This window comes from Nicotiana sylvestris, chromosome 8 (genome assembly GCF_000393655.2).
Source record: "Nicotiana sylvestris chromosome 8, ASM39365v2, whole genome shotgun sequence".
NCBI lineage: Eukaryota > Viridiplantae > Streptophyta > Magnoliopsida > Solanales > Solanaceae > Nicotiana > Nicotiana sylvestris.
In genome coordinates this window covers 178903923-178916689 of record NC_091064.1, presented here as the reverse complement: position 1 = coordinate 178916689, position 12767 = coordinate 178903923, and the positions used below count along the sequence as shown (strand labels likewise).

The window sequence follows — 12767 nt, the reverse complement described above, 5'->3', positions numbered from 1 at the left end:
CAAATTTTCAAAAATTGTCAAGGAACCTGGTTCCTATGACTTAGGTTAGTAGTCTCTTCAATACTTATATGCCTTTTTAAACTACTGAAGTGTAATGTCATTAATTTATTCTCATCTCTCTCCAAATTTTTGAAGTCCAAAATGTTAAACCTTTTCTGAACTGACTTGTTTCCCCGAAAAATCATTTCCTTCTCACACGCCCAACCAAAACCGATTCTTTTCTTCAAAACTAAATCAACTTTATCTCATAAAGAATCTTTCTCTCCAAATATGTGAGAAGTGAACCTAACTCTTTCACCTTCCAAAATCCTAACTCCATCTGAATCAAAACCCAAGAAGTCTTTGGTAGATTTTGATGGGACTTTAACTGAAAAAGAATGGGGTAGACCTAATACTCTAGAGAGTGAGGCTGAAATTGTTGCAAGGTTTGTAGAAGCCTTGAAGGATGGAGGAATTGGTGAATGTGCTGAAAAAGGGGGAACTGAATAATGTACCTGGTCCCTCAAATCCTTCTTATGATGTTAATTCTGATGATGATCTTTTTCTCTGGGGTTCTGTGCTTAAATAAACTACCAATTCAGTAAAAAGGATTGATGAAAAAAAGGTTGATTGATGATGAAGTCGTATGACCTGCTGATGTGGTAGTTGTGGGAGAGAGTATGAAGTGGAAAAAATATTCACTTGTGAGAAAAAATTCAAAAAAATGAAGAAAAGAAAGTTGGTTGCGAAAGATACAGCAGATGATAAGGGTGAACAGATTGAGAAGAAGAAGAGGGAGAAAGGTCGCTCAGGGAAAGAAAGGGTAGTGTGAGTGAGGAACCTGGTTCCTTATAGAAGCAAAAGGTTGAGTTATCGGGTTTGGAGAGGTAGAAGACTCTGAAGTCTCAAAAAGTGCTGTTAGGCAAACTGTTGACTCTAATATTACTGAAAAATGGAGGAACTTCTTGACATTTTTGAGTTCCAAAAATAGAATTACCTCTTTGTTCCTTCAAGTCCCAACGATAAAGAAGAAGTAAAAAACTTCTATGTTGTATGTGATACTCTGATGCTATGTGTGCATGGTATTGAGCTTGTTTTTTATAAGGAGAACCTTGGGGAGATTCTTAGTGATCTGATTGATGGCTCAGCCTGCTCAGATACGTAGAGAACCAGGTCCCTGTGGACCCTTGGCACAATAGAATGTTAAGTTGAGGGGTGAGAATGAAAGATTGAGGAAACAGGTGGAGGAACTGAGAGAGCAGATGATTATTGATCAAATGAGAGTGAATGAACGAATGGACAAGTTCATCAAGGCCTTATCCCCTTACTTTTTTTCCTGTCTATTGATCCATATCTTTCACTCCTTCCAAATTCCTTCGAATTCCTATCTTCTTTTGATCCCTATATTTGATGACATTGGTACTTAGTTATTTAAATTGTCATATTCTGTATTGGTTAAACTACTATGCTTTTGTTATAATTACTCTACTATGGGAAATTACTCTATTTTGTGCAATGACATTCACTTGTTGTTTTTGTTATTGTTTATGTTGTGTTGTCTAAGTGGCATGAGTTAATGTTGCTGAACTTCTTTTTGGTTGTGCTTTTTTTGTTATTCTTTTCAATGATGCCAACAGGGGGAAGTTAAATAAGTGTCAACAGAGGGAGGAATAGAATCGAATTAATATGTTGTGTTGTGCATAAAAGATAGCTCTGCTTCGCAGAGGGATGTTGCTGATAAGTTACGACGTTTCATGTTTTGATGATTTGCCAAACGTTCTCAAGGAACTAGGTACAGACTAGATATGATTAGTACCTGTAAGGAATCTGATTCTCAGAGGGAATATCAATTTTGTGTTTGTCATCATCAAAAAGGGAGAAATTGATAAATTATGGTATCTTGTGTTTTGATGATTTACCAAACAGTCTCGAGGAACCAATTGTGATCAGTTCCTTAGGTTTGGTTCTCAATGGAAATATAGCTAATTCGCAAGGGGAACAATGTGGAGATCTGGTTCTCATAGGGAATATCAATTCTAAGTTTGTCATCATCAAAAAGGGGGGAAATTGATAAGTTATGTATCTTCTGTTTTGATGATTTGACAAACTTCATGAGAGAACCAGATAAGGAGCCTGATACAATTAGTTCTGTTGCATTCAGAGTAACTAGTCAGATGTCTGGTTCAATTCTCAATAAAATCAGTAGAGGGAACAGATAGGGATCAGTTCCCCTGGTCATTGTACAGTCAACTCTACAACTATAAAAGCATCTACATTGTACCGTCTGGCAGCAGTACAGTAGCACAACTGTAGCTTGCTAAGGCCAAACTAAAGGGCACTTTATTACATCACCCTCGATTACATCACAGACATATATTATTAACATGAGGTAAAGGATTTCATCTCTCCAACACTTACAAATCAAAAGAAAATATTCTCTCAAGTGCTAGCCACCACACCTCTCAAGAACAAAGCTACTGCAACCTCAAGGACCAGATCCGAAGATTGAAGATATTTTTTCTCTACTTGTAATTCCTACTTAGCATAGTTAGAAGCATTGTATAGGAAATCTTTGTAAATCATAAACCCTTGTGTTGGTGCCTTGGCTAGAGTTAGTCGAGTTGTAAAATCTTTGTAATAGAGTTATTATAAAGTGGCTTGTAATAGAGTGTTACAAGTTAGTAAGGGATTAAGAGGCTAATTCCTAGGTTTAAAGTCTTTGTAATAGGGTTATTACAAAGTGGCTTGTAATAGAGTGTTACAAGTTAGTGAGGAATTAAGAGGTTAATTCCTAGGTTACAATAGGTTGTAATCTAAAGATTGCTTAGTAGTGAAGTTGAAATCCTGCAAGGGTAGGTCGTGGTTTTTAATCCCGTGAGCTGGGAGTTTTCCACGTAAAACTCCATTGTGTTCTTTATTTACTGCCGATTTACTGCGAAAACAAATAGAGAACCTTGTTCCCTATACTGTTTGGTTTTATAGTCTGTTGCTTACTGTGAGAACTGATAAAGAACCTAGTTCTCTATATAGTTTGGTGGACCCTTAAATTCTATCACAAATATATTTCTGCAAATGGAGATTCATATTCTCCACCCCGATCACTTTTAATCATTTTGATCTTTTTATTTAATTGATTCTCCACTCCATTCTTGTATTGCTTAAATGCTTCAATTACTTCATCCTTACTATTAAGCAAATAAACATAACAATATCGACTGCAATCGTCAATAAAAGTTATAAAATACTTTTTCCCACCTCGAGATGGTGCTAATTTCATATCGCAAATGTCAGTATGAATTAAGTCTAAAGGATTTGAATTCCTTTCAATAGACTTATAAGGATGTTTTACAAATGTAGATTCAACACATATTTGACATTTTAATTTATTACACTCAAATTTAGGCAATACTTCTAAATTAATTAACTTCCACAAGGTTTTGTAATTGAAATGTCCTAAATGAATATGCCATAAATCATTTGGCTCCAATAAATAAGAAGAAGAAAAACAACAACAACAACAACAAAGACCCAGTAAAATCTTAATAGTGGGGTCTGGGGAGGGTAGTGTTTACGCAAACCTTACCCCTACCCTAAGGAAGTAGAGAGGCTGTTTCTGAAAGACCCTCGGCTTAAGAAGACGAAAAGAGATAATATCAGTACCACCAATAGAAATCATAAGAAAATAACATCAAGAAAATGAGAAAGTAGATGCAAAGCAAAAGCAATAGACATTACATAGACCCGACACTATGGAACATTGCCACTAACTGACTTCGACAAAAACCCTACCAGACTAGCCTCACAAGGGTACGAAGTAAGGAAAGACTCAACGACCTCCTAACCTACAACCCTAATACTCGACCTCCACAGTTTCCTATCAAGGGGCCAATAAATAAGAAGAAGCTGAAATTTTATTCATATTGTCAACAACCATTACATTGAGTTTGAAAAGGCCCTCTATGAGGTAGCCCTTTCCAACATACATTTCATTCTTGCTTACAATAACTTTGTTAGATACAAATACATATTTGAATTCATTCTTAACAAGTAAAGAAGTAGAAACCAAATTCTTCCTAATGGTAAGAACATGAAGAACGTTGTTGAGCGTTAACACCTTGCCGGAAGTCATTTTCAGGAATATCTTCCCATAACCTTCAATCTTGGTTGTTGCAGTATTTCCCATGGAAAGCTCTTCTTTAGGACCAGCAGTAGAGTAAGTCGCAAATGCTTCTTTGACAGCACAAACATGTCGATTAGCTCCAACGTCAATCCACCATTCCTTCGGATTTCCAACTAGGTAGTATTTCGAAAGCATTGCACACAGATCATCAATGTCATCATTCTTCTCTACTACGTTGGTTTGTCCCTTTTTCTTATCCATTTTTGATAGACGACAATTAGGGGCTGTGCAACCAGTTTTCCACAATCGTAACAATTTCCCTTGAATTTCTTTTTGTTATGCTCCTTAGTCTGTCCAGAAGACCTCTTCTTCTTCTTACTTTTTGGAGCAGTCTCATCAGCGATATTAGCTCCCATAATCGTTGAATTTCCACGAGACTTAATCTCGGCTATTTTGTTGTCTTCCTCAATCTTGAGACGAATCACAAGATCTTCCAACTTTATTCCTTGCGCTTGTCCTTAAAATAGTTTTGGAAATCTCTCCACGAATGAGGCAATTTTTAAATCATTGAAGCCACTTGAATTCTTCATTCACGACCATACCTTCAGCAATAAGGTCGTGAAAAATAAATTAAAGCTCCTTAACTTGGATTCCAACAGTTTTGTTGTCTATCATTTTATAGTTTAGAAACTTGACAACCACAAACTTCTTCAAGCATGCATCTTCAGTCTTATATTTCTTCTCAAGTGCATCCCAAAATTCTTTTCGAAATATTCATAGCACTATAGACATTATACAGGTCATCCTCCAAAGCACTTAGGATATAGCCTTTGAAAAGAAAATCTGCTTGTTTTCACGCCTCAACAATCATAAATTTCTCGTTGTCTGGCATGGCAGCGACAGGCACGAGAGGTTCTTCACTGGTGAATTTGTACATACCAAGTGTTGTAAGCCAGAAGAACACTCTTTGCTGTCATCCTTTGAAGTTGGCTCCAGAAAATTTCCCCGGTTTCTCTGCCGGTGGAACAACAGTTTGCTTGACGAGACTGTCGTCGTTGCCGCAATAGTCGCAGAATGATTTCCATTATCAATTGCCATTTCTCACTGTTAACAACAGAAGAGTCCAATTAATGGCAAAAAATAGAACAGTAAACAACATCGTAGTAAATGATAAACAGTACGTTTAATAAATAAAGTCGAAGTTTTTATATATTATTTCATAAAAATTGATGAGTTTTTTACGTTATTCCAATCGTTTCTGAATTTTAATGCTCCGATGAAGTGTTTATATCTTCAAATCATAATAGAAAAATTCAGAAGGAGTAGAAAACCACACAGATTTTAATCTCCAAAAATAGAATACAGATTACGAATAAAATAATTTCCTTAAGATTTAATCAATCTGTATTACTTGTAATAAATAATAAACACTAAACTTTCTGAAATAGAAACAGAAATAGAAAGTTAGTAGCAACAGAGTGTCGAAATAATATCTGAAAATAATTTCGGAATAAATCGAGCCCACTGAATGCACAATATGTCCTTAAGAAAATTATTCCCCTCAAGCACCCGAGATGTTGGAATATTATCCTTCCAGGATACCAGTGTATTGGTACCCAAAACCACGGTGTCAACGAACCACTCAATGGCAGTAAATCACACTGGAATAGATTTGTGCAGAAGAAGAATTGAAGATCAGAAAATTCGTAAGGAAAATCTGAGGAATCAAACGAATTTATAGCCAATGGAAGTATTATTTCTGAAAGCTTACAACTCTTCAGAACATCACTTAAAATGGGAGTGAAATTTAAATAAAATTCGGGAAAGAAAATAAATTGGGTCGCGCACGGATCCGGTTCAGGATCGATATTTGGATAATTTAATTAATAATTTATAAGATAATTAAAGAAATTTTGTCCAAAAAGATTAATCAATCAATCTTTGACCAAATCTGAATCTGAATCCGCGACGACGGCGTCGGCGCGAGGCTTGCCTTCTTCTTAACACTTTATGAGCTAGGAGAAGAGCAAATATATATATATACCCATTAAAAGCCTTTTCTTCCTCCAATATTGGATGTCCCTTTATCAAGGAGGGAAATTCAAATATTTCATTTTCTCTCAATTTCCCATTTATCCTTTTTAAAGCTAAATCAAGCTCAAAAATCCCACCGAGTTATTCTTTTATATTTATTTTTTTGTCAAAATGATAAATATTCAGGATGGAGGGAGTTGAATTTGAAACTTTATTCTATCTGCAATAACAAGTTATTTATTGATCCCTTTGAAAGAAGCAGAATTCAAAATAATGATATTGATGCATGATACATAGTTTCATATGGTCCTTGGTGATGCTCAGGACACAGAAATTAATGAAGGGGAAGGATGGGGATGGAATACGAGGGGGTGGGGGGGGGGGCACTACATCTGACATAGGAGGAGGACAATAGCACACAGTAATACATTCACGTGCACTTCTTCAATTGTATCCTTCCAAAATCCTAATATCAGAATGTCCCTACACACACCCGACCCCGACCCCGACCCCGACCCCGACCCCCACACCCTCACTTGCTAAAGTCAGCACAGTGCAATTACACATACATCTATCTCTGTCTCTCTGTGCCAGCAGCCTTCTCCCACACGTGTCCCCTTGTACTCTTCTGTTTTCTCCAATGGGAGTGCACCTCAGATCTTCTGCACCCACCAGTTATCGTTCCCTTGTTTTTATTAAAATCCCAATCTTTGCTTTGGAATGGCATCTCCTCTTTACTTGAACCCACTATATATTTTTACTATGTTCCTTCATTACTTAAATTCACAAAAGAAAAGTGACTATTAAGATTTGTTATTTTCTATTAAGATTTTTGCTATTCACAAAGCTTGAATGCAAAACCTTTAATAAGAATAAAGAAATTCTATTCATCCCTCGATAATCCTTTCGGGTGTCACAAGCGAACAGCTTAACGGTTAAGGAATTATCATTCAAATTGCAAAATACATCTTCAGATCTCAAGTGATGCTACTTCTGTCTAATTAAGTTTTCTACTATTGAAATTAGAAAAACATTATAATGGAGTTAATTATGTGATTTACGCAAGATGAAATCATTAAAAAAATTAATGTAAAATCCATGATTTGTATGAAGAATAATTGGTGTAATCTTGGAAAGCAAATGATACGTCAAAAAATTGTGTTCTATTGTACTTAGAAATATACAATCTTGACTAACTGCCTTATGTAACCATTTGTTTAGGTTAAGTGGTAAACTGGTAGAGGCTAAGGGGAAAATCAACATATTTTACTGCAGCAAAATAGAAAACACTAATATACAAGTAAAAATAAATCTAACAGTGAGGGGCCTCATATATTAATTCTAAGATTTCTTTTAATAACAAATCTATCCCTTTCATTTCTAGTTATTCTTCTTCAGTCTCTCAACTAAGTCAAGTCATCAAGCTGATCCCTAATAATCAAAAGAAAAGAGAATGTGAATTTGGCATCAACATTATTTATTATTGGTTAAAAACAGCTTCTACTTTCTCAAAACGTAAAGCGACAAATTATTTTGCTCCGATCAATGCCTATTTCAAAAAAGGAAAAGAAAAGGAAATTTATGATTTATCATTAATTAACACTACACTTTGGTAAAAATAATTCTTCTTTTAGAAAAACGTGACAATCCTGTTGAGCCATTCTATTGAATTTAAATCATTACCATATGATTAAAGGTAAGAAATATAGAGCGTAGAAATAGCTGAGACTTTGGATTTTGGGAATCATATAACGAGGCTGAATTCAGCATTGCCATAAATAAATTACTCTGCAAAAAACACTATATTAACAAAATAGTACAACTTCAAATACCAAAAAAGAAATAATAGAGGTACACTCTAATTAAACGGGTCATGGATAAAACCCAGTAACCCGGCCCATAACACTTCTTTAGCCGCAGTTCCTGCTTGGGAAGTAGAAGCAGCATATCTATCTAGTATCTACATTTCTCTCTCTCTCTCTCTCTCTCACAGTTTTTCCCTATCAAAGTTTCCTCCATCTCTCAAACTCCTCTATCCTTCACCTTCTTATTAGGGTTTCTTGTTAATCACTTCGTACACTCAAAAACACTAAAAAAAAACCTATAAACTTGAACAGAAGTGATGCGTTTGTGTTTGTTTCTACACATCATAAATCTTAGAGCATAGTACAGAAGTTGTGTGTGTGTGTGTGTTTTTTCTCTCTCTAGTAGGATCTGTTTTGGTTCAGCAAAAAAGAACAAATCTGAAGAAAAGGGGGGCTATGCAATCAGATTATGAAATGGCTGGGATCCATCAACACAGAAACAGAAACCAACAGCCACAAGTGGAGCAACAACAGCAGCAGCAACAGCATAGATTTATAATGGAAAATGCTTCAACTTCTTCACCATTTTTTCCAATAAACTATAGTCATCACTACCCTCCTCAACAACCAAATCCTCTTCTTCAACCTTTTACTCAACAGTTTTTCCAATACCAACATCTCCATTACAGATCCATTTTAGAACAACAACAACATCAAGATATAAGGCTAGAGCTCAACGCAGAAGGCGAAAATCATCAAGTTCAAGGTGTTTCAGTCCCATTTTTTCCTTTAAGTTTCAAGGAAGATAGTAGTAGTAAAGGAGAAAGAGAAGAAGATGCTTTGATTCGTGGGAGTGAGGGATACTGCAACGAGGCTCGACAAACTTCTCTAGCTGTGTCTCATTGTTGGCAAAACCAAGAAGATTCTGCTATTAAACAACCTTTCTGGTAATTTTATGTGCACTCAATCACATGTAAAATTTATTATAATTACTCTTTTACCGTACACCCCTATAAATGACCCTACTACTCTCTTTATTTGAATTATTTATACTTAGAGTTTGGTCCACTATTAATGTATTTCTTTCTTTTTTTTTCCTCGTTTTTTGGGTTGTATAGGAAGCCCCTTTGTGCGGAATTTTCAAATGGGAATAACAACAACAGCAATGAAAGTGAAAAGAATAAACAAGAAGAGGATCAAGAAATGTATCCTGACGAAATCCATCAGCAGCAAATTATTAAGAGCTTAGAAGAAAATAAATGTAGAGTTGTATTTGGAGAGTTAGAAGCCATTTATGCTACAAATGCTGAGACTAATACTACTGCTACTACTAATATTCATCGAATCGCATCTGAATCTGTTCTCACTGCTGAAGATTTACCAATTAATAATAACAATAATGTCTCTTTTCCTGTGGCAACTTGCAACGATTCTAATCAAACCAGTGGGCCCACTGCCATTGCTACAACAACTCCTGGTGCAATTGATATTGGATCAGACAGTGCATCAGTTGGAGAAGCAACAAGGGAAGACGAAGTTCATAATAAAAGGAAGAGAAGGAGAAAAGCAAAAGAAGGAACAAGTATTACAATGGCAAGATTTTTCGAATCATTAGTAAAGAAACTCGTGAACCATCAAGAAGATCTTCAAAAGAGGTTTATGGAAACGATTGAGCGATTGGATCAAGAACGAAAAGAGAGAGAAGAAACTTGGAGGGAGCAAGAATTAGCAAAGCTTAAAAAAGAAGCAGCTGTTAGAGCTCAAGAAAGAACATTGGCTTCAAATAGAGAAGCTGCTCTTGTTTCTTACTTAGAAAAACTCACCGGTCAAAAGATCAATTTTCAACATGGATCAGAACCAGATAAGAGCTGTAATAGCTTGGTAAAGTTGAATAACAAGAGATGGCCACAAGCTGAAGTTGAGGCTTTAATTCAGATTAGAAATAGCTTGGAATCTAAGTTCCAAGAGGCTGCAGGTCCAAAAGGGGTACTTTGGGAAGAGATAAGTAACTCAATGGCTTCAATGGGATTTGAGAGAAGTGCCAGAAGATGTAAAGAGAAGTGGGAGAATATGCATAAATGTCGTACGGTCAAGAGAACAAAAGAAATCACGAGGGAACAGTTAGATGATGGAAATAATAGTATTGACTTTGTAACTCAAGGAAATGATACTGTTGATGATCATTTGGGTACTGTCAACCTAACTGAAGGAAACAAAGGGAATAGTGAAAAAGATAAACATGGAAATGGTGAGAGCAAAAATGGAAATTGGAAAGAAGAAATGGAAGAAATAAAAGAAGGTGAGATATGAATTAAGGATTCATTTCATCAGAATCCAGACAAATGAGACAGCCAAGCTAAGAACATTACTGGTTCCTTTCAGGTGTCGGCTTTTTTGCTCTTTAATTTTTGATCATTTCTTTTTATCTGTACTGGGTATTTTTTTGTTCATTCTGTCACTTCTTTTTCTTCCAACACTGAAATGAGTTTCCTTTTTAGATGTCGTTTCTTATATTTTCTAGTGTAACTATTGGTTTGAAATTTGAAGAGTATTCTATACGCCAAACATTGTTAATATTTTGTTGTTGCTATCACTTGATGTTACCGCATCTTTTCATCTTGTCTTTAGCCGATGATCTATATATATCGAAAACAACTTTTTTTACTCTCAATGTAAGGATAAAGTCTGCATGTGCATTACTCTTCTCAGAGTCACTCACTAGGTTTGTTGTTGTTGTTGATTTTGTAGGCCATACCAACAAAACTTTGTCCTAAATTAAAGATATGCAAAACATGGTGCCTTGGTATACTTAGTAGCACATAGTTGAATGAAGTAGTTCAATCTCATTTCTTATGCATTGGAAATTATTATATGTTGAAGCTTTGTTGTCTTTAAACTAAGGCAATACAATTATGGGGAAAATTGGACACCGAGGAAGTGATGCTTAGGAAGCATGATGAAAGATTAGCAGATGGCAGACAACCAGCTGGACATATTAAATTACATTGCTAGCTTAGTTTTTTTTATACTATCAGTGTATATGAGTTAAATCTTTATCGTAATATATTGATGTCTTGTTCCTACTACTATTATAGTCGATAAGGAGGTCGAGTGTCAACAACCAAGCAAAAATTTTGGATATTGTGTTTTAGATTTTTTGTCATTTAAGTCGTCGTATCTTTTCTTCCCATTATTTGAACAGTTGTTATATTGGCTTGGACAGTCCCTAGCAACGAGTACAAGGTCATATTGCTAGACGTGGTCCAAACTTTTGAGGTCTGGGGGTAATTAAGAGGAATTGTACTGTAAGATCAATTGTGGGTTTTTCTTTGGTCCAAAATTGGATTTAGATCTAAATTGAAGCTATACATGATGTTTCTTTTATCCAAAAGAATACTGGCATCTAATCTGATATCTATCATGGATAAAATGTTCATATGCTTGTATTAGACTTTTCTCCTTATAAATTTCAAGAGCTCACAGAATGCACAATTTTGTACTCACATGGAAAATTTGTTTGCGAAGACTTCATTTCATGTCTCATTTTGTGTTTCACTGGCTTGTTTGTTTTGTCTGATTTTCATTGGTTGGAACCTAAAAACAACTCTACGCATTTTCATTTCCTTTTCCCCTTATAAGCTTCTTTAGTCATATGTACAAAGTATTTTGCGTTCACGCAGTATTTGAGGAGAGCCATGCCCTAGGGGGTGACATATGCAATTTACTCCAACACAAATACTAGTTTCTAATATGAGAAGAGAATATTTCTTTTGTTAATAAAGTAGAGAGCAAACAATAACAATTGCGTTTCAATCTCAATTCATAAGTTGGGGTAGGCTATATGAATTTTCACTCGCTGTATTTATTCATTCAAATTCATGTTAGGTCATTATGTCCATTAAAAGTAAAAACAAAAAGTACTAGAAATAAAATAAGAAATAGACGTGCGTTTTCTACTTTTCTTTAGTGTAGATGATCATGGAAAACTGAAATTGAAGCTTACAATTATTTGATCTTTAATCCATAAAGGGAAACGTAAAGCTAAAAAAAAAAAAATAGCCATAGGTTCCATAAGGGGAAGAAATGTTGGGGGTGAAATAAGGGGTTGCATGAAGAGTAAAGGGAAGGACAATTTGGTTATAAATCAAAAGTGAATCGGTATCTCAATCTATATATATATATATAATTGAGGGGCATTAGCCCGGTGACGTGGCACTCTTCTAAGCCTGGATTTCAAATTATCTTTTTTCTCCATTTTTTCTTATTTCTCCCACCTATTCTTTTTTTTTTTAAAAAAAAAATTAATAATGTAGGATTCCAAAAGTCATGTCTCTTGAAAATGAATTCCAAAAGCCATTACAACTGATAACCAACCGTTCCTCCAGAACCCAACGGCCACATTTTAAAAGACCCTTAGCAAATATATAGCAAATGGTACGTAACAGAAAAGGTTTTTCATATTTGGCTTTAAAATTCATTGGTCATCTTTCAAACATTTTGTCCATCTCTATTGAGTGGATGCATCCTCTCCCTTTTTTAAAAAGTTTGTTCTCCTACCTTCGTTCAAACATGTATTTTTTTACTCCTTTACTTACTTATCCCATTTGAATGGATGTCGGCGTTTGAATTTCAACCTTATGTAGATTACTGTTTTGCATATTTTCAGTCCACATCTTGATTTCTACATATTTTGTTTCTCTCTATCTGATATCTAGAAAATATAAGTGTTTTTGAGATTTTTTGTTAATATAGCAATTGTAGTTGTACCGATTTCACAAATATCCTGCATAAACTTGGTTGTTTTCAGGTTCAGAAGACAAGATTTGAAG

General features: G+C 35.2%; 1 protein-coding gene across 3 annotated transcripts; it reads left to right on the top strand.

The window, feature by feature from the left end:
* Nucleotides 1–7984: 7984 nt before the first annotated feature.
* Nucleotides 7985–11024, top strand: LOC104231545 (trihelix transcription factor DF1-like). 3 transcript variants are annotated; one of them, XR_712101.2, is made up of 3 exons: nucleotides 7986–8885; nucleotides 9057–10320; nucleotides 10840–11024. XR_712101.2 is itself a non-coding variant. In XM_009784558.2 (2 exons), exons 1-2 carry the CDS (start codon nucleotides 8395–8397, stop codon nucleotides 10246–10248), a joined length of 1683 nt encoding a protein of 560 aa, XP_009782860.1. In that variant the 5' UTR covers nucleotides 7985–8394; the 3' UTR covers nucleotides 10249–10546. The 3 variants fall into 3 exon arrangements, 1 of the variants encoding a protein (XP_009782860.1); XR_712100.2 differs by having other exon boundaries at nucleotides 10687–11024; XM_009784558.2 differs by lacking the exon at nucleotides 10840–11024 and having other exon boundaries at nucleotides 7985–8885; nucleotides 9057–10546.
* Nucleotides 11025–12767: the final 1743 nt, after the last annotated feature.